The 26,690-nt window shown below is 47.0% G+C and overlaps 1 protein-coding gene across 1 annotated transcript in view; it reads right to left on the bottom strand.

Moving 5' to 3' along the window:
- The window catches only part of LOC309565547 (meckelin-like), a gene marked incomplete at its 5' end in the record, with an annotated part of 67,933 nt that overhangs the window by 33,105 nt on the left and 8,138 nt on the right, over positions 1-26,690 (bottom strand). Inside the window, 8 exons of the mRNA XM_082270505.1 lie at positions 2,328-2,405; positions 4,467-4,560; positions 6,490-6,590; positions 8,297-8,362; positions 12,711-12,740; positions 12,821-12,878; positions 15,906-15,987; positions 21,099-21,178. Of these exons, the coding sequence (XP_082126631.1) occupies positions 2,328-2,405; positions 4,467-4,560; positions 6,490-6,590; positions 8,297-8,362; positions 12,711-12,740; positions 12,821-12,878; positions 15,906-15,987; positions 21,099-21,178 (589 nt within the window). The remainder of the gene's footprint in view (positions 1-2,327; positions 2,406-4,466; positions 4,561-6,489; positions 6,591-8,296; positions 8,363-12,710; positions 12,741-12,820; positions 12,879-15,905; positions 15,988-21,098; positions 21,179-26,690) is intronic.

The raw sequence follows: 26,690 nt of genomic DNA, 5'->3' as shown, positions 1-26,690 counted from the left end.
CTGATTTACCCCCTGTGCACACCGGCAAGACTTGGCATGTGGTTTGACAAGTCAAATCGCATGCCAAGTTGCACCCTATTTTCAGCAATGGATCTGTTCAAAGCAGTGAGACTCCGACTTTGCGGTGCCGTATCAATTTGAAAAAGTAGTTCATGCATTACTTTGCCGATTTCAGGTGCGACTTGCATAGACATCTCTGTGCATGACGTCGCATAGATCTCAGCCAAGTTGCATTGACATGTGGCTTTGAAATCGTGCGATTCCAAGTGAAGTCGCAGGATTTCAAAGCTGCATTCAGTGTGAACCTAGCCTTAAGCTTGGTCACCATCCCAGCCTGTGGTTGGGCATGAAAGGAAAACCAGCGCACTGATGAGGTCATCCTTCTGCTCTGTTCTCCTGTAGGCACGTTCATAGTGACGACTGCCTGCACTGTGCCAGTCGAGCCCTGATTGGCTGAAAGTGCTGCTCCTCCCTCTCCCAGTGTCGCTATGCTGAGGATTACTGACTATACAACTGGCACAAATGTTTTTTATTCAGTCTTAGGCCCCTTTCACACTTCTGCGATGCGGGAACGCTGCGAATATACAGCGTGTTCCCGGATCGCATCCGCACCTCTGGCAGTTCACACTGCCATATGCGATACGCAGGGGGTTTCAATTAAAAGTTAACTACACCCCCAGTTGAGATCGCATATCGCAGTGCGATCTGAAAGTTCGCACAGAATCGGATCGCACTAGTGTGAACCACCATGCGATCCGATTCTGCTGGGGGTAAAAAAAAGGGTCACGTGCGTGTTTAGTGCGATTGCGGTGCGAATTCAGCCATACAAACTGTATGGCTGAAATTTGCACTGCACAGAGATAGCATGTACTTTAGGAGCAGTGCGCTCCGAATTACATGCGACCTGTGATCGCACTAATGTGAACCGAGACTTAGGCCCCTTTCACACTTGTGCAACCTTAAAGTCGCGTGATTTGGCTGCGATTTTAATGCGTTTTTGCCGCAATTCTGACTGGACTTGAAACAATGCCTAAGTCTTTGGACCTCAAAACGCATTAAAATCGGCCCAAAGTAGTGCAGGGACTATGCTGAAGTTGTCCGGACTTGAAGTCATACAGATATGAACGGTACTCATTGGAAATCATGGAGTACGACTTGTCAAGCGACTTTGTAGTTCCAAATCGCAGGACAAGTCGCACAAGTGTGAAAGAGGCCTAAAAGGAAGAGTCCTTTTGCACCCATAAATTGACATACCGGTGAAGCACGGCATCAGAGACAGGTTTGCAAATGTAGTCATTATACAAAAACGTTCTGCTTAGGTGCATCGTGGGCCGAACCGAACTGTGCCAAAGAGAGCCGAGATCTGGAGCAGCTAAAGGGGGCGTGGTCTATTTGTTGTAATAAATAATACTTTCTAATAACTTAGGCTTTTCCCATTTTAAGTTCTTAAGTTCTGGACATGATTCTAACATTTTCTAAGGTTCCAGGAATCAGTGAGGGCGGGGCTAAACATAAAGACTTCAGATTTCCCTAAAAACACAGCTTCTCTCCTGAGGTTGCTGGGAGGTGCACTGTGTGTGACTGGCAGGGCTTTTTTTCAGCGGGAACGCGGGGGAACGCAGTTCCGGCACCTCCAGCACTGAATGTATGTTATTGCAAGGAATGCAACATTGTCTATTGATGCTGGCTGCTGAGGGATCTATTGTTGCTGGTGAGGATCTATTCCTGCAGGAGAGTTTATTGCTGCTGGGGAGGTCTAGTGTGGCTGCTGGGGGATATATTGTTTCTGGAAGAAATCTCATTTTCAGGGGGGGGGGGTCTATTGTTAATGGGGGTGGTTCTTATGTTGCTGAGGGGTCAGTTGTTGCTGGGAGCGATCTACTCTTTATGGAGCAGTCTATTGCAGCTGGCTGCTGGAGGGTCTATTTATGCTGTCTGCTGGGAGATCTGTTGTTGCTGCTGGGGACCCATTGTCGCTGGCTGGATCTATTGCTGCTGGGGGGGGTCTATTATTGTTGGCTGCAGGGGATCTATTTTACTGCTTTTTTGTTATCAATAAAAAAATCCATAAAAATTGCTTAGTACCACAAATGTTACTTGGTTCTGTATTTTCTAAAAAGGATGATCCTGGGAGGTGGGTAGTGAGTGGAACCAAGGAACGGTTCACGGAGGTAGGTAGTGGCGGAGACAAGGGGAAAGTCCGAAAAAGGGAGTTCCTGCACCTATTTTCTGAGAAAAAAAGCCCTGGTGACTGGTCATTACAACCAGATTAGGGGAATTCCGGCAGCCGATTTCAGGGCTCCTACACACACACAGATCACACTCACCTGTAAAGTTCCTCCTGTAAGGGTCTGCCAGCCAAGGAAATTTCCGCGGAGGTCGTATTTTGCCAACTGGAACTGGATCTGGAATACAGCGAGACGGATTACTACGGCTTGTTTTAGGAAGAGTTGTTTTTTTTTTTTTTCTACTCCTAAGTGACAATTGGGAGGAGATTTGCATGAGATCACATGATCCCCTGCATTCCCGGCTCCTCTAAAACCTCCAGCTGCTGCAGACTGGCAGTTGAGTGTTAAGCACATGAAAAAAAATTGTGCATTACGTTAAGAAGCCAATTTATCGTGAATTGGCTGCAATACACTGCAATGGCACACAGCAGATTCTCTGTAATGCACTGCAAGGCCAGATTGCTCACATCAGTGCTGTGCAGTGCAATACAGCCCAGGAGCGCAGAAGTGCGTTGTGCTACTGCATTGGAGTGTAAATAGGACTGCAATGCACTGCACTATGGTACATACACGGTTGTGCATTTGTAAGGGAAAATGCACGTTTCCGGCACACTAGCGCAATGCACCCGTGCAGACCAGACCTTAACCACATCTGGACCGGAAGGATTCGCCCCCTTAATGACCAGGCCATATTTTGCGATTACTTTAACGGACAATTGCGCGATCGTGCGATGCTGTACCCAAATAAAATTGATGTTCTTTTTTTTCCCACAAATAGAGCTTTCTTTTTTTTTTTTGCGCTATAAACAAAAAAAGAACGACAATTCTGAAAAAAAAAAAAAAATATATATTTTTCACATTCTGCTATATATCATTCCCCAAAAAATTTTTAAAAATCAACATTTGTTAACATTTCAGGCCAATTTGTTTTCTACTACATATTTTGGTAAAAAAAAAAAAAAAAAAGCAATAAGGGTTTTTTGATTGGTGTGCGCAAAAGTTATCATGTCTTCTAACTACGGGAAAGATTTATGTCTTGTTTTTTTTTTTTTTACTAGTAATGGCGGCGATCTGCGATTTTTAGCGGGACTGCGACATTGCGGCGGACAGATCGAACCCCTAACTGACATTTTTGACACTTTTGGGGGGACCATTGACAATACTACAGTAATCAGTGCTAAAAATATGCACTGTTACTGTAATAATGACACTGGCAGGGAAGGGGATAACACTGTGGGTGATCAAGAGGTTAAATGTGTACCTAGGGGCGTGTTTCTAACTGTGGGGGGCGGGGCTTGTAAAATGATCACAGAGACCTGTGATCCTATATAAAAGGATCACAGGCGCTCTGTGATCATTCTAGGGAGAAGAACGGTCGGCTGTGTTTACAACAGCCGACTGTTCTTCTCTCTCAGCGGGGAACGATCGCGGGTGTCAGGCGGCAAACGGAGCCGTCTGACCCGTGCATCGGCTTCCCCGCTGTCGAATGGGGGAGGAAGCGCCGCAGGCGGTGCGTGCTTCCCGTGCGCAACCAACGTAGACCTACGTTGGTTTGCGCAGGAGAGCCACCCTGCCGCAGTAAAAAAGGCGGGGGGTGGTCGGGAAGTGGTTAAACTACAGCCCTCCAATTGTTCAGGAACTACAATTCCCATCATGCCTAGTCATGTCTGTGAATGTCAGAGTTTTACAATGCCTCATGGGATGTGTAGTTCCGCAACAGCTGGAGGGCCGTAGTTTGAGGATCCCTGGTCTTCATGTACAGTCAGTTGTCACCGGTGGGAATTATCCGGCGGCAGTGTCATGTGGTAATTGAAGCCGCCTGACCCAAGCATCGGCTTCCCCGCCGAAAATCGGGGGCGGGAGCGCGCCAGCGGCGTGCGCTCGCCCCCTAGCTGCCTGCGTGCGACCGACATATAGCTACGCCGGTTTGTCCAGGAGCGGCTGCCTGCTGCAGTATAACTGCGGCGGGCGGTCGTAAAGTGGTTAAAGAGCTGGATGAGGGAAAAATACCCAAGAGTTGGGTCTCCACAGCAAACCGTTCCAAATTACGCTCCCTGTTTGATCAAGGATCCTAATAAGGAAAGGAGGGAGACTGCAGGAAACAAAGCAATGTACAGAGGGCAGCTTTGAGCTACTAGAATCAGATTGCATGCAGCCTGTTCATTTTGAGTTTATCCCTGTATCACAATAATACACACATATCACACAGGTGCAGACTGAGCTTAGGATTGTCCCTACCTGGGCGTTCTTCTGGAAAGACAGGTTGGATGGTGCTGTGGCCCCCAGCTGGCTCACAGTGCTGTAGATCAGTGCAGGGAGAACAGAATTTGAACTGAAATATAAATAACATTGACCTTTTAATAACGAGTCCCCATGAGTAAATACCTGACAGGTCACAATATCATACCTCCCAACTGTCCCTGATTTGGAATAAAGTCCCTCTTTCCTCCTCATTTTGATCTGATCTATACAGTAAATCCCCCGTTATATCGCCGTTCAGTTTTCATGGTTCCGGTATTTTGCGTTTTTTTTCTGTAAGACCTATTAATATTATTATATTAATTCATTCATTATTAATTACATATTTTTTGTGTTTTCCATTGCTCTCTCTCTCAATATATTTTTTTGTGTTTAAATGAGTTTCTATTGTTTTAAAAGTGTGTTTAAAGACCTTAAAATGCTTTTAAAAGTACAGTGACAGTTCTAAAAACATGCCCAGGGTGTATTTATATTGGGAATTTCTAATTTGCGGATTTTCACTTATTGCGGGTGGGTCTGGAACGTAACCCCCGCGATGGAGGGGGGGTTTACTGTATAGTTGTATGCAAAATATACCTTTTATCTTTCAAAAAATGTTTCCCAGTGCAAAACCTTTCATCCAATTTCTTACTTTCAAAGATTTTTATTAACCTTTCATCCAATTTCTAAATCGCTGCATTTGTGAATTCCAAAATCCAATTTAAATGATTAGTAATGGTAAAAAAAAAAAAAAAAAAAAAAAGAAAAGCACTTGTGGGTTTAACCAATTGTTTTTTTTTTTTACAATTCTCCTTTTAGGGGGCGTGGCAGGGGGTGTGTCCTATGCCTACATACTTTGCTAATAGGTGTCCCTCATTCCCATTTCAGAAAGTTGGGAGGTATGCAATAGACAGTATAATTTCTCAGACAAGCTCCACCTTTTATTATTAAAAATCCATCCTTGATTCTCCATCTCCAGTTAGTGCCTAGGCCGAGATGATGTCATCAGTCTGCTGCAGGGAGGAGGAAGCATTTCCTCTGTCTCCCCTCCCCCCAGTGATCAGACTGTACATTGTGATTTTGTAGCAGATCACCCGCTTAGAGTCTGCAGGAGGAAGCATTTCCTCAGTCTCCCCTCCCCCCCAGTGATCAGACTGTACATTGTGATTTTGTAGCAGATCACCCGCTTAGAGTCTGCAGGAGGAAGCATTTCCTCAGTCTCCCCTCCCCCCAGTGATCAGACTGTACATTGTGATTTTGTAGCAGATCACCCGCTTAGAGTCTGCAGGAGGGGGCATTTCCTCAGTCTCCCCTCCCCCCAGTGATCAGACTGTACATTGTGACTTTGTAGCAGATGACCCAGGTTAGAGTCTGCAGGAGGGGGCATTTCCTCAGTCTCCCCTCCCCCCAGTGATCAGACTGTACATTGTGACTTTGTAGCAGATGACCCAGGTTAGAGTCTGCAGGAGGAGGCATTTCCTCAGTCTCCCCTCCCCCCAGTGATCAGACTGTACATTGTGATTTTGTAGCAGATCACCCGCTTAGAGTCTGCAGGAGGGGGCATTTCCTCAGTCTCCCCTCCCCCCAGTGATCAGACTGTACATTGTGACTTTGTAGCAGATGACCCAGGTTAGAGTCTGCAGGAGGGGGCATTTCCTCTGTCTCCCCTCCCCCCAGTGATCAGACTGTACATTGTGACTTTGTAGCAGATCACCCAGGTTAGAGTCTGCAGGAGGAGGCATTTCCTCAGTCTCCCCTCCCCCCAGTGATCAGACTGTACATTGTGACTTTGTAGCAGATGACCCAGGTTAGAGTCTGCAGGAGGAAGCATTTCCTCTGTCTCCCCTCCCCCCAGTGATCAGACTGTACATTGTGACTTTGTAACAGATGACCCAGGTTAGAGTCTGCAGGAGGGGGCATTTCCTCAGTCTCCCCTCCCACCAGTGATCAGACTGTACATTGTGACTTTGTAGCAGATGACCCAGGTTAGAGTCTGCAGGAGGGGCTGGTCAGGATGACTTACCCTATGCTGCTGTATAGGCTGTAGGCCGTGCTTGTGGAAGAAAAGGCGTTCATGATGACCATGTTGGTGAGGGCCTGACAGGCGGTGAAGTTTCCGTTACCCTGCAGATGGGGGAAGAGTGAAATGATGGAACTGCCACGTATTGAGCATAATAACATTTATAAAGTGCAAGAAATGCAAATGTCATACACACAGGGTGATCACAAAAATGAAAGACTGAACATAACAAAGGCTGTAAAGGATGACACCAACTGCAGCCAGGATCTTGGTGTCATCCTTTGCAGCCACAGATTGGTTGTTTAGTAAAAGTGATCTGGGTGGCTTTACAGCTGCAAGATCACTTTTACAGTACAGTGAAGCTTCGCCCAAATGACACTGTAGAAAGAATAGAAAACTAGCGGGACTTCAAAGGTGCTGAACCTCCTCTCAGTATAAATTTCAATACACAATCATTACTAAAAGGAAGTTTTTATTGTGCAAAACTGTAAAGTTGGGGGTTTACAAATCCCCCTTAAAAACAATGGATGACAGAACACATCATCATAATCCAAAGGCACCCCTGAAGATAGATGATAGAAGATCAAACTTCAGGGATGCCTTTGGGCTATGTCATCCAATGTTTTTAAGGGGGATTTGTAAACCCCCAACTTTCAGTAGTGATCTATCGATTCGTTTTTTTTATTGTTGGTACCGATATTTTGGTCATCGCATATCGGTATCGGCCATACAGGCTGGTTGCTTGGGTCTTCTGGTGGGATGGGAGACCCAGGTGAGCCGCGGAAGATGGCGGGATGTCCCTTCCCGCTCCTTGTAATGACAGCCAAGCGGCTTCTCAGCCGCATCGGTTGTCGTTACAAGACAGCCGACCGTCGGCTATGGACGCCGGTACCGGGGTGATGCCTCTAGCTGCAGGCATCACTCCGGTACAGCACTTTCCTGAAATATCGGCAATATCGGTAACCTCCGGGGCCGATTCCGATATATCGGGGAAAGTGCAGATCGGCCCTTGATATATCAGCTTTGCCGATAATCGGTCGATTGTGAGCCCTCTTATGATAGCAATAATGTTAAGGCTCGGTTCACACTAGGGCGACCTGTGAGGCGACCTGGCCGCCTCACAGGTCGCCTCCCATAGGGAAGCTGCGGACCCGTTCTAATAGGAGCGACACAAGTCGCTCCGACCTAGAAAAAGGGTCCAGAGCTTCTTTGGGGCGACCAGGAGGCGACCGCCATAGACTTCAATGTTATGAAGTCCGTGGCGGCCGCTCCGAGGTCGCGGCGCGCTGCTCACACCGCGATCTCGGAGGTCGCCCCGGGAAGTAGCGTCGCGGTAATGTGAACCGGCGCTTAATGAAAAGACAAAAATGAAAAAAAAAGCAAAATGTAAAAACATTTTGATTTCAAAATCCACCGATTTCTGGGGATCATAGATGGTAGATTGCTTCATATCTGGTGATAACTTGAGATGATATATGAGATTTCATGATGGCTCAAAAGTGCACATGTATGGGCAGCTGTAGGCCCCTTTCACACTTGTGCGATTTGGGACTGCAAAGTCGCATGACAAGTCATTCTCCATGATTTCCAATGAGTACCGTTCAAATCTGTAGGACTTCAAGTCGCGACAACTTCAAAGTAGTCCCTGCACTTGAGGTTCAAGAGCATTGCTTCAAGTCCAGTCAAAATCGCAGTAAAATCGCAGTAAAATCATGCGACTTTTAGCTCGCACAAGTGTGAAAGGGGCCTTAGATTGAATCCAAATATAGCTCTGACCCTCCAGATGTATAGCTGCTACAATGTAACTTACCTGACACACATCATAGCTGGAGTAGAGATACAAAGATTCCCAGTAGGTCAACGAGGTCGGCGTGCTCTGCGTGAGAAATAATGGGATCATGTACACATGAATTTATAGATAGGGATCAACAGATCACCGCATGCAACTGACAGTGACATGTGAGTAGATTCTAATTCATCATTTTTATTATAAGCAACTCCCAACAACAAATGAACTCAGTCTGTGAACTGCTGATGGAATGCGGTAAGCAGTGGCGGCTGGTGCTCCATGGGTGGGGGGGGCCTTAGATGGACCTCCCCAATTCCCCCCCCCCCCCCCGGACCACACCAGGCCACACACCATACACCCCCCCCCCCCCCCGAACCACAGCAGGATTACAGCAGGACCCCGGCCCCACCCCCGGCTCACTCACCCTGCCTGGACATCTTCCTGGACAATATTTATTCGCTATTGTCACACAACTCTGCTCTGCGCCCATAGCCCACCCTTTTTTTTTTTTTTTAGCCTATTAGAGCCTCTGGCTCTAATCACATGGTTAAAAAAAAGAAAAGCCCCATTGAGCTCCATGCGCCGGCGCCCTGCATGTAGATTAGGGGGCCAGATGCATGGATGGGGGGGGGGGGCGGCACCCCTGCGCCCCCAATGCACCAGCCGCCAATGGCGGTAAGCCCTGAGGCTGTGTGAACATCATAAAGTTACCTCCCTGTAGACTGATTTCTGTAGTCAGATTCTGCAGTTAGCAGTCCTCCTAGGCGGGACTGCAACCTCTTGCTGCATGTTTCTGTGTGACGCAGCTACCCTCTTGGAGTGGTGCCAAGACCAGGGAACACTTTGGCTACTTTTGGCAGATTCACATTCAGGTTCTTCCCAAATATCAAAATGCCGACAACACAGATTCAGTGACCGGGCAGCCAGATGCAGAAGGCGGGCGCCGCCATAAATATTAGAGACAGTTAGTAGGCAGTTTGTGTCAACTGACTCTGAGTCAGTTCACAGGATAAATGGTCCTTTCTGGATGCCCCTCAATTTATATATTTTTAGGGCAGCACACTGGCTTAGTATTTCTGCCTTGCGGCACTGGGGTTCCAGGCTCAGCTCTATCAGGACACCATCTGCATGGAGTTTGCATGTACTCCCTGTGCCCAGGGCTGCTGATAGGGGGGGGGGGGCACCAGTCCTCCTGTAGGGGGTCCTGGGCACACAGGGGAAATGGTGCAGTCGGGCAGAGGGACAAATTACAGAAGGAAGCCCTGCACGGCTCTCTACAGCAGCTGAAAGCCAGTTTCTTCTCCTCCTTCCAGCTGCTGCAGGGAGAGACACAGACACAGGACATCGTTCGTGTAATTGCTCCTCCGACACAGATCCCCCTCCCTGTTCTGCCTGCTTCTGAACCCCCCCCCCCTCTCCTGTGTGTCCCCCTTTCACTGTGCCCCCCCCCCCTCCCCGCAGTGCTGCAGGCTTCCCTGTCCTGTAAAAAAAAATAACAAATTGTAAAAAAAAAAAAAAAAAAAACGAATAATTAAACATTCTAATAAATCATTTTTAAAAAAATTGAAATAAAATTAACTGTAAAATGTTTAACCACTTAAGCCCCGGAGGATTTGGCTGCTAAACGACCAGGGGGTATTTTGCGATTCGGCACTGCGTGACTTTAACGGACAATTGCGCGGTCGTGCGACGCTGTACCTAAACAAATTTAGCGTCCTTTTTTTCCCACAAACAGAGCTTTCTTTTGGCGGTATTTGATCACCAGTGCGATTTTTTGATCACGCGCTATAAACAAAAAAAGAGCGTCAATTTTGCAAAAATAGCAATATTTTTCCCTTTTTTTTTATATGAAATTCCCCCCCCAAAAAAAATGTAAAAATCAAAATTTTTTAACATTTTCGGCTAATTTGTTTTATGCTACCTATGTTTGGTAAAAAAAAATCGCAAAAAGCGTATTTTGATTGGTTTGCGCAAAAGTTATTGCGTTTACTGTCTAAGGGAAAGATTTTTGTCATTTTTGTTGTTTTTTTTTTTAACGCGTAATGGCGGCGATCTGCAATTTTTTTTTTTTGTGGTACTGCGACATTGCGGCGGACAGATCGGACCCTTGACTGACATTTTTGACACTTTTGGGGTTACCAGTGACATTTCTACAGTAATCAGTGCTATATATATGCACTGTTACTGTAAAAATACACTGGTAGTGAAGGGGTTAACTTTATTTGAGAGGGAGGGGCTGTGTGTGTCCCTAGGGGCGTGATTCTTACTGTGATTGGCTGTGGCTTCAGCTGTAAGAACACTGATCAACGGATCTACATAGTAGATCCATATGATCAGCTCTCATACAGAGGGGAGAATGACAGGCAGTTTGTTTACACAAGCTGCCTGACTTTCTCCCTCTCCCCCGCCGATCGCAGAGTGGCCGGCGGACATCGGGTCCGCCGGTCACACGCGCGGGGGGGGGGGTCCGTGACCACGCGGGAGCGCGCCTCCGGCGGCGCGCGGGAGCTCCCTAGACCCTCACAAGCTAGTGACGTAGCCCTACGTCACTTTGCCTGTGAGGGGCTGACCGCCGACGTAGATCGGCGTGCGGCGGTCGGCAAGTGGTTAACATAAAAAAAAGTTATACATTTTATTTACTTTTTTAAATGTAAAAAACAATTCAAAAGGGCTAACTCACATAGATTCTCTGTTAGGTCTGAGTCCGCTAATAATGATTTAAGGCTCCGTTCACATGTAGGCGTTTTGGGGCGTTTTTGGGGAGTTTTTCTGCTCTAGGATCAGCTCTCAAAACGCCCAACAAGACAAATGCTATTCATTTCAATGGCCCCTGTTCACATCTGAGCGTTTTAACGCTGTAAGCAAAACGCCCAACGCTCAAAAAAGTACATGAGCTTCTTTTTGGGCAGATTACAGGCGTTTTCCATTGGTCTCTATTCAACCTAAAAACGCCTGCACAAAAATCGCGGTAAAATCACGGTAAAAATTGCGGTAAAAACCGCGCGAAAACGCTACGTTCAGGTGTGAATGTAGCCTTAGTGTATTTTTTGTGAAAATATTGGCACATCAGCGCATAAACTGATGTGAATGTACAATATATATAAAGCACTATGTAACTTGTTGCCACTAAATAAACACTCATTATCCCCCCCCCCCCCCCCGGTACATGTGATCTACTAAATATTGCCTAGTCATTTTAAAAAAAAAAACGGACAAGGGGGGCGGAGTCTTCCGGATCATGTAACTATGACCTTATCATCTACATCAGGGGTCTTTAACCACTTTAGGACCGGAAGGATTTGCCCCCTTAATGTCCAGGCCCTATTTTGCGATTCGGCACTGCGTTATTTTAACGGACAATTGCGCGGTCGTGCGACGCTATACCCAAATAAAATTGATGTCCTTTTTCCCCACAAACAGAGCTTTCTTTTGGTTGTATTTGATCTCCTGTGCGATTTTTATTTTTTGCGTTATAAGCAAAATAAGAACGACAATTCTGAAAAAAAAAAAACAATATTTTTCACATTCTGCTATATAACATTCTCCAAAAAAATTTAAGAATCAAAATTTTTTAACATTCTAGGCCAATTTGTTTTCTGCTACATATTTTTGGTAAAAAAAATTGCAATGAGCGTATTCTGATTGGTTTGTGCAAAAGTTATCACGTCTACTAACTACGGGAAAGATTTATGCCATTTTTATTTTTATTTTTTTTACTAGTAATGGTGGCGATTTGCGATTTTTTGCGGGACTGCGACATTGCGTGGACAGATCGGACCCCTAACTGACATTGTTGACACTTTTGGGGAGACCAGGGACATTACTACAGTAATCAGTGCTAAAAATATGCACTGTTACTGTAATAATGACATTGTCAGGGAAGGGGTTAACAGTACAGGTGATCAAGGGGCTAAATGTGACCCTAGGGGAGTGATTCTAACTGTGGGGAGGCATGGCTACTGAAATGACCATAGAGACATGTGCTCCTATATAGAAGGATCACATGGGCTCTATGGTCATTGCAGGGAGAAAAACGGTCGGCTGTGTTTTCAACAGCTGACCGTTCTTCTCTCTCAGCGGGGAGCGATCACGGGTGTCAGGCGGCAATCAAAGCCGCCTGACTCGTGCATCAGCTTCCCCACTGAAGAGTGGGGGCGGAGGCACCTCCGGCGGTGCGTGCTTCCCATGCGCGACCGAAGTAGACATACTCACGAGAGCCACCCTGCAGCAGTAAAAAGGCAGGGGGTGGTCGGGAAATGGTTAAACTACAGCCCTCCAATTGTTCAGGAACTACAATTCCCATCATGCCTAGTCATATCTGTGAATGTCAGAGTTTTACAAAGCCTCATGGGATGTGTAGTTCCCCAACAGCTGGAGGGCCGCATTGAGGATCCCTGGTCTTCATGTACAGTTAGTTGTCACCGGTGGGAATTACCTGTGTGCCTGAGACACAAACACCGCCAATCTGCAAAGAAAAAGAATATATAAAGTTATTGTGGAGAGCCAATGGGAAAGAAGGGATCAATGCTGGATGAAACGTGTTACCTGATTGTTTGGGTCACAGTTGCAGTTTGCGTTGTAAGTGGGCGGGCACAGAACACACCTGGAACACACAGCGATACATTGTAACAGCGCAGAGACAATCAGCAAAAATACATACAGGAGATCAAACTAAAGGATTGTATTGTACATGAGACCCCCCCCCCCCTCCCCCACTGTGCGGAAAAACTTTTTTGCATACTGCAAATATAAATGGACAACTGATCGCCGATAACACATAATTCTTATCAAATAAAGATGACAATTGCTTTACCAGCAGATAACTGACAATAAACTGTATCCTATGATTCTGCAAATTGTGAGACATTACTTACTGATCGCCGGCAGCGTTCGGCCTTGTGTTTCCCGTACACGTTACACACACAGAAGTTTTATTGATATAATTTTCTTCTAAAATACACAAAAATATGAAGTGATTATTCCACATACAGTATCTCATGAAAGTGAGTACACCCCTCACATTTTATTCTATCTTTTCATGTGACAACACTGAAGAAATGACACTTTGCTACAATGTAAAGTAGTGAGTGTACAGCGTGTATAACAGTGTAAATTTGCTGTCCCCTCAAAATAACTCAACACAGCCATTAATGTCTAAACCGCTGGCAACAAAAGTGAGTACACCCCTAAATTAAAATGTCCAAATTGAGCCCAAAGTGTCAATATTTTGTGTGGCCACCATTATTTTCCAGCACTGCCTTAACCCTCTTGGGCATGGAGTTCACCAGAGCTTCACAGGTTGCCACTGGAGTCCTCTTCCACTCCTCCATGATGACATCACAGAGCTGGTGGATGTTAGAGACCTTGCGCTCCTCCACCTTCCATTTGAGGATGCCCCTCAGATGCTCAATAGGGTTTAGGTCTGGAGCAATGCTTGGCCAGTCCATCACCTTTACCCTCAGCTTCTTTAGCAAGGCAGTGGTCGTCTTAGAGGTGTGTCTAGGGTTGTTATGTTGGAATATTGCCCGGCGGCCCAGTCTCTGAAGGGAGGGGGATCATGCTCTGCTTCAGTATGTCACAGTACATGTTGGCATTCATGGTTCCCTCAATGAACTGTAGCTCCCCAGTGCTGGCAGCACTCATGCAGCCCCAGACTATGACACTCCCACCACCATACTTGTCTGTAGACAAGACACACTTGTCTTTGTACTCCTCACCTGGTTGCCGCCACACACGCTTGACACCATCTGAACCAAATAAGTTTATCTTGGTCTCATCAGACCACAGAACATGGTTCCAGTAATCCATGTCCTTAGTCTGCTTGTCTTCAGCAAACTGTTTGTGGGCTTTCTTGTGCATCATCTTTAGAAGAGGCTTCCTTCTGGGACGACAGCCATGCAGACCAATTTGATGCAGTGTGCGGTGTATGGTCTGAGCACTGACAGGCTGACCCTCCACCCCTTCAACCTCTGCAGCAATGCTGGCAGCACTCATACGTCTATTTCCCAAAGACAACCTGTGGATATGACGCTGAGCACGCGCACTCAACTTCTTTGGTCGACCATGACGAGGCGTGTTCTGAGTAGAACCTGTCCTGTTAAACTGCTGTATGGTCTTAGTCACTGTGCTGCACTCAGTTTTAGGGTCTTGGCTATCTTCTTATAGCCTAGGCCATCTTTATGTAGAGCAATAATTCTTCTTTTCAGATCCTCAGAGAGTTCTTTGCCATGAGGTGCCATGTTGAACTTCCAGTGACCAGTCTGAGAGAGTGAGAGCGATAACAGCAAATTTAACACACCTGCTCCTCATTCACACCTGAGACCTTGTAACACTAATGAGTCACATGACACTGGGGAGGGAAAATGGGCCCAATTTGGACATTGTCACTAAGGGGTGTACTCATTTTTTGTTGCCAGCGGTTCAGACATTAATGGCTGTGTGTTGAGTTATTTTGAGGGGACAGTAACTTTACACTGTTATACAAGCTGTACACTCACTGCTTTACATTGTAGCAAAGTGTAATTTCTTCAGTGTTGTCACAAAAATTGTAAACATATATATCTTTTACACACATACTATATATATATATGTTATATATATATATATATATATATATATACTTTAGCTTTATACTCATTATACATATAGGTTGGGTACATTACCTGTCTTGGGGTATATATATATCTTTTCTTGTAGGATGTAGTGCTCTATCCTATTAAAGGAAATATGTGGGAACCCCCACACTGATAACATAGGGAGCCTCAATTATATTTGATTTAATTTACCCTTTTAATAACTAGGAAGGTTTTATTTTATTTTTTTATACATTTCTTCTAATGTTTTATATATATTTATTTTACATTTTTTTATCCTTATCGCCATCTGTATGGCATAAATCGTCATAGCCTAAGAATATGATAGTATGTATATTTTGTGTTCAACTGTAACCTAGTAACTCCAAGATCACAGTACCTAGATTTATTGGCAACAACTGAGAGTGGGTTGCCGTAACATACAGTCATCTAGCGTGTCTGCAGGGTACAAATATGGCCGCCAGATATATAAGGGGACACTAGTGCAATAGTAGTCTATAGGAGTACCAACATGGCTGCTGGACATGTGATTTAGGGTTGGCTAGGATACCACACATTATTTAAACCGGATGGTGTAGCAATATGGCCCGCTCCCGATGACGTCTGAGTGACAAAACTCTTGGGCGGAGCCACAGCCTCATTCCATCACTTCTGTTTTCGAGTTCGTGGAGCGCATCGGCATTTCTGACTTCCTGATTCTTTTGATTTTACACTGCTTGGCTTTTACTGAACAAATGTAAGTGCACTACCAGAGTTCCTTATTAAAATGTAACCATGACATTTTTATATTATTTGTAGGCATTTGTCACCTATTATTGTTTTATACATTGTATTTTTTGTGATTTACTTCTGATTATTGGTATATGTTTTATATATAGCAAGCCACATTTCATTAGTGTAGCAACATTTCCGATCATACACTAACATCTGCCAAGGTAGTTATTGAAGTGGAGGCAGCAGCTTTATTATACACCTTCTTTTTCCTAACAACTAGTCCATAGCGGGGATACTCCCCTTTCATTTTTTCTTCTCCTTACCGCTCACGGCTCCGCTTCCACACGCACATGTTCCGATACAGCTTAGACAGACTCTCTGATCCAGGGAAACCTTCTGCGTCCCCTGGGACAGAAAAAGAAAACATTTCACCGACACCCATAAACAGCGCCGGAAATTAACACCACAATATACGGCACTCATCAATGGCAGCCAATTGGATTTCAGTATTTTCGTAAGTTTTTGCTAGAAAATTACTTACTTAGAACCCCCAAACATATATATATATATATATATATATATATTTTTTAGCAGAGACACTAGGGAATAAAATGGCGATTGTTACAATATGTTATGTCACACTGTATTTGCGCAGCGGTCTTTCAAATGCAATTTTTTTGGGTAAAAAATACACTTTAATGAATTAAAAAAAAAAAAAAAAAAACACAATAGTTATCCTAATTTTTTTTTATAGAATGTGAAAATTGATGTTACGCCGAGTAAGTAGATACCAACCATGTCAGGCTTTAAATTTGCGCACGCTCGTGGAATGGCGAGAAACTACAGTACTCAAAAATCTCCATAGGCAACACTTAACATTTTCTATAGGTTACCTGTTTAGAGGTACAGAGGAAGTCTTGCACTAGAATTTTTGCTCTCGCTATAACAATCGCGGCGATACCTCACATGTGTGGTGCAAACACCGTTTACATATGTGGGCGCGACTTACATATGCGTTCAGAGAGGGTGCTTCAAATTTTTTTTTCTCATAGTTTTTCTTCTCATATTTATTTTCCTTTTTATTCTTACACTGACCCTTTATTTTTTTTATCACTTTTATTCCTATTAGAAGGAACACATCCCTTGTAATAGAAAAAAAGCATGACAGGTCCTCTTTATTAAGAGATCTGGGGTCAAAAATACCTCATATCTTTCCTTTACCTTTAGAATAAAAATTTTTTTTTTTTGCATTTTGACTTAAAAAAAAAAAAAACCAAAAAAAACATTTGTTTCGGCCCGAGAACCAGAAATGACATCACTGGTCTCGCTCCGGTCCTCCAAGGTTTTAGAGATGAGTGGCAGCCATCTTGCCCTCATTCGACTTCATGCCCAGCAAACGGCCGCATCGGATCGCGTCCAGGCTTTACCGAGACGCAAAAATAAAATGACCTTGACGGGCGGGAGGGTGTCAGTCTTGTAGAGTGCGCGTTCCTAGGCAGGCTGGGCTGCCCACATGTGATGCTGAGCTTCCAAGATTGAAAGAACTGAAATCCAATTATTAAAAGAGGCGGGCCAGAGACAGTTAGGCTAAGGAGGAAAGTGCTAGATGATGCTGGATGTCCTCCAGCCAGGAAATGAGGCGGCGCTCTATCTGACTTGCTACAGCTTCTAATGCACATTGTGAGAAGCTCACAGTATGCAGGGAAATCAGAGTAAGGCCCCTTTCACACGGGCGATCCTCCATGCATCCCTACGGGGCAGCAGATGTCAGCGGAGACATCTCTGCTGACACCCGCTGCCATCCGCATCTGATCCTGTCCATAAAATCCGGACGGTTGGAAACCCTATTTTCCATCCGTCTGGAGGATCGGATCGGATGAGAATGGACAGGCGGTCCCATTCTCATCCGATCTCCCCATAGAGGACAGCGGGGCTCTGACACCTCCGTCTCTGCACACAGAGCGGAGACAGAGCTGTCACCCGCCTGCTCAGCGGGGGATCGGCGGATCAATCCCCTGCTGAGCAGAATGGACTCCGTCGGGCGCATGCCCATGTGAAAGGGGCCAAAGTCATTTCAGTCCAGGAGAGGAGCCGATAGCGGGTACTGGTGACCCCCTATAATAAGCCCCCCATCCCTGTATAACTTACCGCCTGGCACTGGGTACAGGCGACCCCCTATAATATGCCCCCCATCCCTGTATGACTTACCGCCTGCCACTGGGTACAGGTGACCCCCTGTAATATGCCCCCCATCCCTGTATGACTTACCACCTGGCACTGGGTATAGGTGACCCCCTATAATATGCCCCCCATCCCTGTATGACTTACCACCTGGCACTGGGTACAGGTGACCCCCTATAATAAGCCCCCCATCCCTGTATGACTAACCACCTGGCACTGGGTACAGGTGACCCCCTATAATAAGCCCCCCCATCCCTGTATGACCTACCGCCTGGCACTGGATACAGGTGACCCCCTATAATATGCCCCCCATCCCTGTATGACTTACCACCTGGCACTGGGTACAGGTGACCCCCTATAATATGCCCCCCATCCCTGTATGACTTGCCACCTGGCACTGGGTACAGGTGACCCCCTATAATAAGCCCCCCATCCCTGTATGACTTACCGCCTGGCACTGGGTACAGGTGACCCCCTATAATAAGCCCCCCATCCCTGTATGACTTACCGCCTGGCACTGGGTACAGGTGACCCCCTATAATATGTCCCCCATCCCTGTATGACTTACCGCCAGGCACGGGGTACAGGTGACCCCCTATAATAAGCCCCCCATCCCTGTATGACTTACCGCCTGGCACTGGGTACAGGTGACCCCCTATAATAAGCCCCCATCCCTGTATGACTTACCGCCAGGCACGGGGTACAGGTGACCCCCTATAATAAGCCCCCCATCCCTGTATGACTTACCACCTGGCACTGGGTACAGGTGACCCCCTATAATAAGCCCCCCATCCCTGTATGACTTACCGCCTGGCACTGGGTACAGGTGACCCCCTATAATAAGCCCCCCATCCCTGTATGACCTACCACCTGGCACTGGGTACAGGTGACCCCCTATAATAAGCCCCCCATCCCTGTATGACTTACCGCCAGGCACTGGGTACAGGTGACCCCCTATAATAAGCCCCCCATCCCTGTATGACTTACCGCCTGGCACTGGGTACAGGTGACCCCCTATAATATGTCCCCCATCCCTGTATGACTTACCGCCTGGCACTGGGTACAGGTGACCCCCTATAATAAGCCCCCCATCCCTGTATGACTTACCACCTGGCACTGGGTACAGGTGACCCCCTATAATAAGCCCCCCATCCCTGTATGACTAACCACCTGGCACTGGGTACAGGTGACCCCCTATAATAAGCCCCCCATCCTTGTATGACCTACCGCCTGGCACTGGATACAGGTGACCCCCTATAATAAGCCCCCCATCCCTGTATGACTTACCGCCTGGCACTGGGTACAGGTGACCCCCTATAATATGTCCCCCATCCCTGTATGACTTACCGCCAGGCACGGGGTACAGGTGACCCCCTATAATAAGCCCCCCATCCCTGTATGACTTACCGCCTGGCACTGGGCACAGGTGACCCCTATAATAAGCCCCCATCCCTGTATGACTTACCGCCAGGCACGGGGTACAGGTGACCCCCTATAATAAGCCCCCCATCCCTGTATGACTTACCACCTGGCACTGGGTACAGGTGACCCCCTATAATAAGCCCCCCATCCCTGTATGACTTACCGCCTGGCACTGGGTACAGGTGACCCCCTATAATAAGCCCCCCATCCCTGTATGACTTACCACCTGGCACTGGGTACAGGTGACCCCCTATAATAAGCCCCCCATCCCTGTATGACTTACCGCCAGGCACTGGGTACAGGTGACCGCCTATAATAAGCCCCCCATCCCTGTATGACTTACCGCCTGGCACTGGGTACAGGTGACCCCCCTATAATAAGCCCCCCATCCCTGTATGACTTACCGCCTGGCACTGGGTACAGGTGACCCCCTATAATAAGCCCCCCCATCCCTGTATGACTTACCGCCTGGCACTGGGTACAGGTGACCCCCTATAATAATCCCCCCATCCCTGTATGACTTACCGCCTGGCACTGGGTACAGGTGACCCCCTATAATATGCCCCCCATCCCTGTATGACTTACCACCTGGCACTGGGTACAGGTGACCCCCTATAATAAGCCCCCCATCCCTGTATGACTTACCACCTGGCACTGGGTACAGGTGACCCCCTATAATAAGCCCCCCATCCCTGTATGACTTACCGCCTGGCACTGGGTACAGGTGACCCCCTATAATATGCCCCCCATCCCTGTATGACTTACCGCCAGGCACTGGGTACAGGTGACCCCCCTATAATAAGCCCCCCATCCCTGTATGACTTACCGCCTGGCACTGGGTACAGGTGACCCCCTATAATATGCCCCCCATAACTGTATGACTTACCGCCTGGCACTGGGTACAGGTGACCCCCTATAATAAGCCCCCCCATCCCTGTATGACTTACCACCTGGCACTGGGTACAGGTGACCCCCTATAATAAGCCCCCCATCCCTGTATGACTTACCGCCTGGCACTGGGTACAGGGGACCCCCTATAATAAGCCCCCCATCCCTGTATGACTAACCGCCTGGCACTGGGTACAGGTGACCCCCTATAATAAGCCCCCCATCCCTGTATGACTTACCGCCTGGCACTGGGTACAGGTGACCCCCTATAATAAGCCCCCCATCCCTGTATGACTTACCGCCTGGCACTGGGTACAGGTGACCCCCTATAATAAGCCCCCCCATCCCTGTATGACTTACCACCTGGCACTGGGTACAGGTGACCCCCTATAATAAGCCCCCCATCCCTGTATGACTTACCGCCTGGCACTGGGTACAGGGGACCCCCTATAATAAGCCCCCCATCCCTGTATGACTAACCGCCTGGCACTGGGTACAGGTGACCCCCTATAATAAGCCCCCCCATCCCTGTATGACTTACCACCTGGCACTGGGTACAGGTGACCCCCTATAATAAGCCCCCCATCCCTGTATGACTTACCGCCTGGCACTGGGTACAGGTGACCCCCTATAATAAGCCCCCCATCCCTGTATGACTAACCGCCTGGCACTGGGAACAGGTGACCCCCTATAATAAGCCCCCCATCCCTGTATGACTTACCGCCTGGCACTGGGTACAGGTGACCCCCCTATAATAAGCCCCCCATCCCTGTATGACTTACCGCCTGGCACTGGGTACAGGTGACCCCCTATAATAATCCCCCCATCCCTGTATGACTTACCGCCTGGCACTGGGTACAGGTGACCCCCTATAATAATCCCCCCATCCCTGTATGACTTACCGCCTGGCACTGGGTACAGGTGACCCCCTATAATAAGCCCCCCATCCCTGTATGACTTACCACCTGGCACTGGGTACAGGTGACCCCCTATAATAAGCCCCCCCCCATCCCTGTATGACTTACCGCCAGGCACGGGGTACAGGTGACCTGGGGGGATCCAAGGGTTGTCACTGCGAAGCCGCTCGGACACGTACATCTCACACCTGGAATCAGAGACAATAATGACACAATTTGTGAGATTCTCCTTTCTTCTAATTGTTTGACCTTCCTGTTTTCTAATCCTTTATTCTTGTCAAGCAATTTAAATGCAAACAATGGAAGAGCGGTGTGTGTGTGTTGGGGGGTGGGGGAGCCAGAGGCGTGATGGGACTTGTAGTTCTGAAACAGCTGAAGGGACACATGTTGAGCACCCAGAGTGGATTTCGTCTTCTTGTGACCCATAGACACAACAGGAATTAAAGTAGAATTTCTAAGACAAAACTATTTATTTTAATTTTGGATAGAGCAAGGAAGGGTTATAACTAGTGATCAACCGATATCTTTTTTCGTTGCCAATACCGATATTTTGGCCAATACATATCGGACGATATTTTCGAGCATTTAAAAAAAAAATTTCTTTTTTTATTTGACAGGTACTCTTTTGGAGGGATCTAAAAGCCCTCAAACCCCTCCTCTGCACTTAAAGTGGAGTTCCACCCTAAATTTATACTTACCTCCATCTTTTCGCTCCGGGTCACCTGAAAAACAAATGGATAATCGCAATTTTTTTTTTTTACTTACCTCGTATAGAAGAAAATATACTCACCTTACTTCCTCTTCCTCCCCTCGGCGGCCACGGCGATTCGTCAATTCCTGGCTTGCAATGATTCCTGGGAGCTGAACGTCATCGCTCCCAGGAATCAATGCGCCAGCACCGGCCCGACATCAGTTCCGGGGCGCGCGCGTACCGGAAGTGACGGTGGGGCCGGTGCAGTGCATCGTGGGACCGAAGAAGACGGAAGAGGATGCAGAAGAGGACGCAGAAGAGGACGCAGAAGAGGACGCGCTGGCTTCAAGCTGCCCACACCTGAGATGGCAGCACTGGACAATACATTTTCAAGGTAAGTATTTGTCCTAAAAGGTAAGTGCAACCCGGGACAGATCAGAGGCTAGCCATTGTGGAATGCACTAGCCCTGACTGTCCCGGGGGTATTTTTATTAAAAAAAGTATTCCCAGGGTGGAACTCCGCTTTAAAAGCATTCAAAACACCAAACTTGGCTGTTTTGAATGCTGTAACTTTTTTTAATCTGGCGCCGAGTACCCGGAAGTGACGTCATGACATCACTTCCAGGTTTTTACATAGAGACCCGATCAGAGCAGAATGCGGCTTTGATCGGGTCTTCGGCGGCCGTGCAGGTACATACTTGCCAACTGTCCCTTTTTTCCTGGGACAGTCCCTGGAAATAGGAGCCTGTCCCAGGTAATTTATATTGTCCCTGGAAGCGCCTGTTAATTGGGCTGCCCATAAATGTTACGCAGAAGCAGTGCAGCTGAATGGGAGAATTATTCCAACTCTGCTACTGTGGCCTTAAGTTTGAAATTCCCTTTTTTATTTCCTGTAATTCTCTCTTTATTGAGTAGACTCTATAATCTGATAAATAGGCAAGATGAATTATGCAGAGTGGGCGGGGCTTCAGGGAAGTGGGTGTGGTGATTGACAGCTGTGCTGCAAAGTGTCCCTGGAAATTTTTTTTAACCACTTTACCACTAAGCCTATTTTTGACATTTTTTGTTCACAAGTTAAAAACAGTATTTTTTGCTAGAAAACTACTTAAAACCCCCAAACATTATATATATTTTTTTAGCAAAGACTCTGGTCGGCTTCAAACAACGGTACCGGGATGATGCTAGGCATCATCCCGGTATAACCCCTTAAAGTCAGCCGACGTAGGTCTACGTGGCTAGACGTTAAGTGGTTAAATGTTGGCAACTATGCAGGTAGGATGCCCGGGTCTCCCGGTTGGACGGGAGACTCGGGCGAGCCACAGAAGGCAGCGGGAAGGTGGGGGACGTCCCCTCCCGCTCCTTGTAATGACAGCCGAGCGGCTTCTCAGCCTCATCAGTTGTCATTACAAGACAGCCGACCGTCGGCTATGGACGCCGGTACCGGGGTGATGCCTCTAGCTGCAGGCAATACTCCGTTACAGCACTTTCCCGAAATATCGGCAATATCGGTAACCTCAGGGGCCGATTCCGATATATCGGGGAAAGTGCAGATCGGCTCCCAATATATCGACTTTGCTGATAATCGGTCGATCCCTAGTTATAACTCGTCAGATTTCTTTTTTTCACCATCTGTGTCCCATAGCCAAACAGGAAGTGAGAGGAAATCCCTGCAAATTAAGGGAATTTCTTGGGAACCCCCAGGTCACCAGAGCTGGTGTCCCCATTGGAAGATTTCCCCTCTATTACTTTTCTGGGGACAACCCAAAATTTGGGGTTTTCTTTTACTTTCGTTTTCAATGATAATGGTAAACAGGACACAGAGAGGGGGAATCTCCATAACAGGGACACAGACAGCAATAAAACTGGACAGGGGTTCTAACCCCTCCCCACTCTATACAAACTAAAAAAAAGTTTTGCTTTTAGCTATACTTTAAGATGCCGCTACGTTTCACACGCTACGGGCTTTAAAAAAAAAAAAAAAAAAAAAAAAAAAAAAATTAAAGATGCCGCTTCTCGGCCTTTTGGCTAAGATCAAGTGTAGTATCTGTTCTTATCAGTGTTGGAATGGAACCTGAAGGTTAGTATCGGTGGTGGCCGAAGTATACCGGGGCGCTCTGGGCGTAACTGGAGGACCGGAGTAGGCCAAACCAGAGAAAGCCGGAGGGTTCCAATGCCTTCTTGATTTAAATGGGTCCGCCCCTACCAGTTTGAAGGGAGCAAGAAAGCTGGGGAAAGACGGTTAGTATTGCTCCTGGATGTAATTGGTGAGGAATTGGGATGGCGGTGGGAGGGCCTTTCCTCCTGGGTTGAATCTGGCCTTGCAAAAGGCTTGTCCCCAGTTGAAGGCAGGCTCTCTCTAAGCTGTCCACGTTCCAAACCTCCTGGTGGGCAAGGGCTACACTCGGTCTGGCCATTGGGCCGGGGTAGAGAAAGCCCGTAGTGTATGTGCCCCTGGGGTGGCAGCCCAGGGGTGCCTTAATTCTCACTGGTGAGGGGCAGCTCGCCTTGAGTTTTTCGGCACCATGGTCACTGCACCTACGCACACTTTTTTAAGCACCTGCCTCTTGGGCAAGGCCTTTTGGCTTCGACCAGAGGAATTTTTATTCCGGCCGGAAGGCCTGCCCTTGTATTTTCACAAGGGCACTAATTCACCTCTCCACTTCCCTTCCCCCACCTTTTTGTTTGTGTGTGCTTTTTCTTTGTAGTTTGTCACTTTCTATCACCTTTTTTTCACTTGCACGACTTGGAGGGTGTGGGTCCTCGGGCCCTACCTTGAGTCTTGGGAGGGGGTGGATATGGCCTTTTGGCTTGGTCTGCCCTCTCTCATGGGGTCTCCCTTCGGGGGAGCCCCACTTAGTACTCGGTGGTGGGCTGTTTCGGCAGTCCCCCTGAAGAACGGGGTCAGTCTGGTTTCGGCCAGATAGACCATGAGTACCTTAAATCCCTGTCAGGAGTCTTGCGCCCCGGGGGATCGAGGTTCGGGTCCTACCTCTTCGGAGGGAAGACCATTTGTTTGCACACCCTGTGCACTTTTTGTGTTCCTCACGTTTGTGTGTGTGCACTTTTTTATGCACCGGGTGAAGTCTTTTGAGTGTGTTTCACACGCTACGGGCTTTAAAAAAAAAAAATTAAGATGCCGCTCACATCTTGGCATCCTGGATCCTGGGCAGAATCGCAGCGATCCCGAATCACGGCAAATCACAGGACGCCCGTGCGATTCCCATCCCTTTGAATGACACCCCAAACACGGTGTGATTTTGCCACGATTGTTGCCCGACGAATCGCGGTAAAATTGCGCAAACAGAATCGCGGGACGCCTGTGCGATTCCGGTCCCTTCCAATGGCACTCCAAATGTGGTGTGATTTTGCCACAATTGTTGCCGACAAATCGCGGTAAAATTGCCCAAAAGTACAAGAACTTCTTTTTTTGAGCGATTTTACTACATTTTGTCGGGCAACAATCGCGGCAAAATCACACCGCGTTTGGGGTGCCTTTGGAAGTGATGCGAACCGTACGGGCGTCCCGCGATTTGCCGTGGATCGCGATTGCGAGCAAAATCCCAGCAATTATGCCCGCGACCTGGGACGCCAACATGTGAACGGAGCCCTAAAGTAAATCTCCCCAATATGATGGGGATACAAAATGTTTACAGTTGTCCCCATTGGAAGATTTCCCCTCACTTCCTCTTTTGTTGACAACCGTAACAATTTGGGCTTCTCATTACTTAATGTCTCGGTGACACCAGGACAAAGGGGGACAGACAGCAAAAAAAAAACAGGAAGAGATTCTAAACCTTCCCCCCACACCACCCAAAACTAGAAAAGTTTGGGGTTTTGATACATTTTAGGACAAGTGAACAATTAAACACCAGCGTAGTAATTGTATGATCTGCATTGTGTGATCTATGGGCGCTCAGATGACCGGCGCTGACAAAAACTAGAACGCACGGCTTGGACGAACGTTTGCATTCATTCCTATGGAGGGGACACATTGGGGCGCAATAATAGTGAACAGATGAGATTGGTAGAGTGTTGGGGGGGGGGGGGGAGGTTGATGTCCCTCCCCCATAACTTACCATCCGATGCCTGGATCCCTCCTTCCTGGCACGCGTTGCAGGAATAAATGGCCACATTGTAGAACTGGCTGCTGGAACAATTGGCAGGCTGGAGGAAGGGGATGGAGGTGGACTGGGAGAGGCACTGGGCAGGCAGAAGCAGCAGCAGATAGTACAGAGGGTTCAGTGCTGAACACAACATGGTGTGATCTGGGCTGCAGCAGAGGATCTCTTCCCTCTGAGCTCAGCCGTCACTATGGCAACACACAGCAACAGCTCACACCGCTACAAAGACTCGCCCTATTGGACAGCACTGCTAACTGACACCCTGCAGTCATGTGACTGGCGCCCCTCCCCCTCACATCAGCACAGGTACACAAGAGCAATGTTTCTCAACTCCGGTCCTCAGGGCACACTAACAGGCCAGGTTTTAAGTATTACCTTGGGAGATACAAGAGCTGCACGATTCTGGATAAAATGAGAATCACAATTTTTTTGCTTAGAATAAAGATCCCGATTCCGAAGAACTTTTTTATTTTATATTTACAACCCCTCAACGCTAGGTTATCAAACAAGACGGCAAATAAAAAAATAAAAAAATATTACGCTTTGCTTCAGTCAAATTTAAAGAAATGTAATAAAAACAATGTAATGTGTAAATAAAAAATACCATTAAATATTAGGATCTTTTTTTTTTTTTTTTTCTTACCCGCTGATACCAATTAGATACTTATCGCAACTTTTTTTTGTTTACTCTTCAGCTGTCAGAAATATTAAAAAGCATTGAAAAGTTATTTCACAAATAAAATACATTTTTTTTTTTTAATTTTGTGTTTTTTTTTTTTTAATGTGAAATGTGTAACTATATGTTAAAGGTGTAAAAGTATTAAAGAACAAAGCAAAAAAAAAAAAATTATTAATAGTTTATAAAATAGAAGTAAATAAAAAAATAAA

The sequence above is a fragment of the Pelophylax lessonae genome (assembly GCF_965119305.1).
Source record: "Pelophylax lessonae genome assembly, chromosome: 10".
In the NCBI taxonomy this organism is placed as follows: domain Eukaryota; kingdom Metazoa; phylum Chordata; class Amphibia; order Anura; family Ranidae; genus Pelophylax; species Pelophylax lessonae.
Note: the sequence above shows the minus strand (reverse complement) of the source record. Positions and strands in the feature narration are given on the sequence as shown.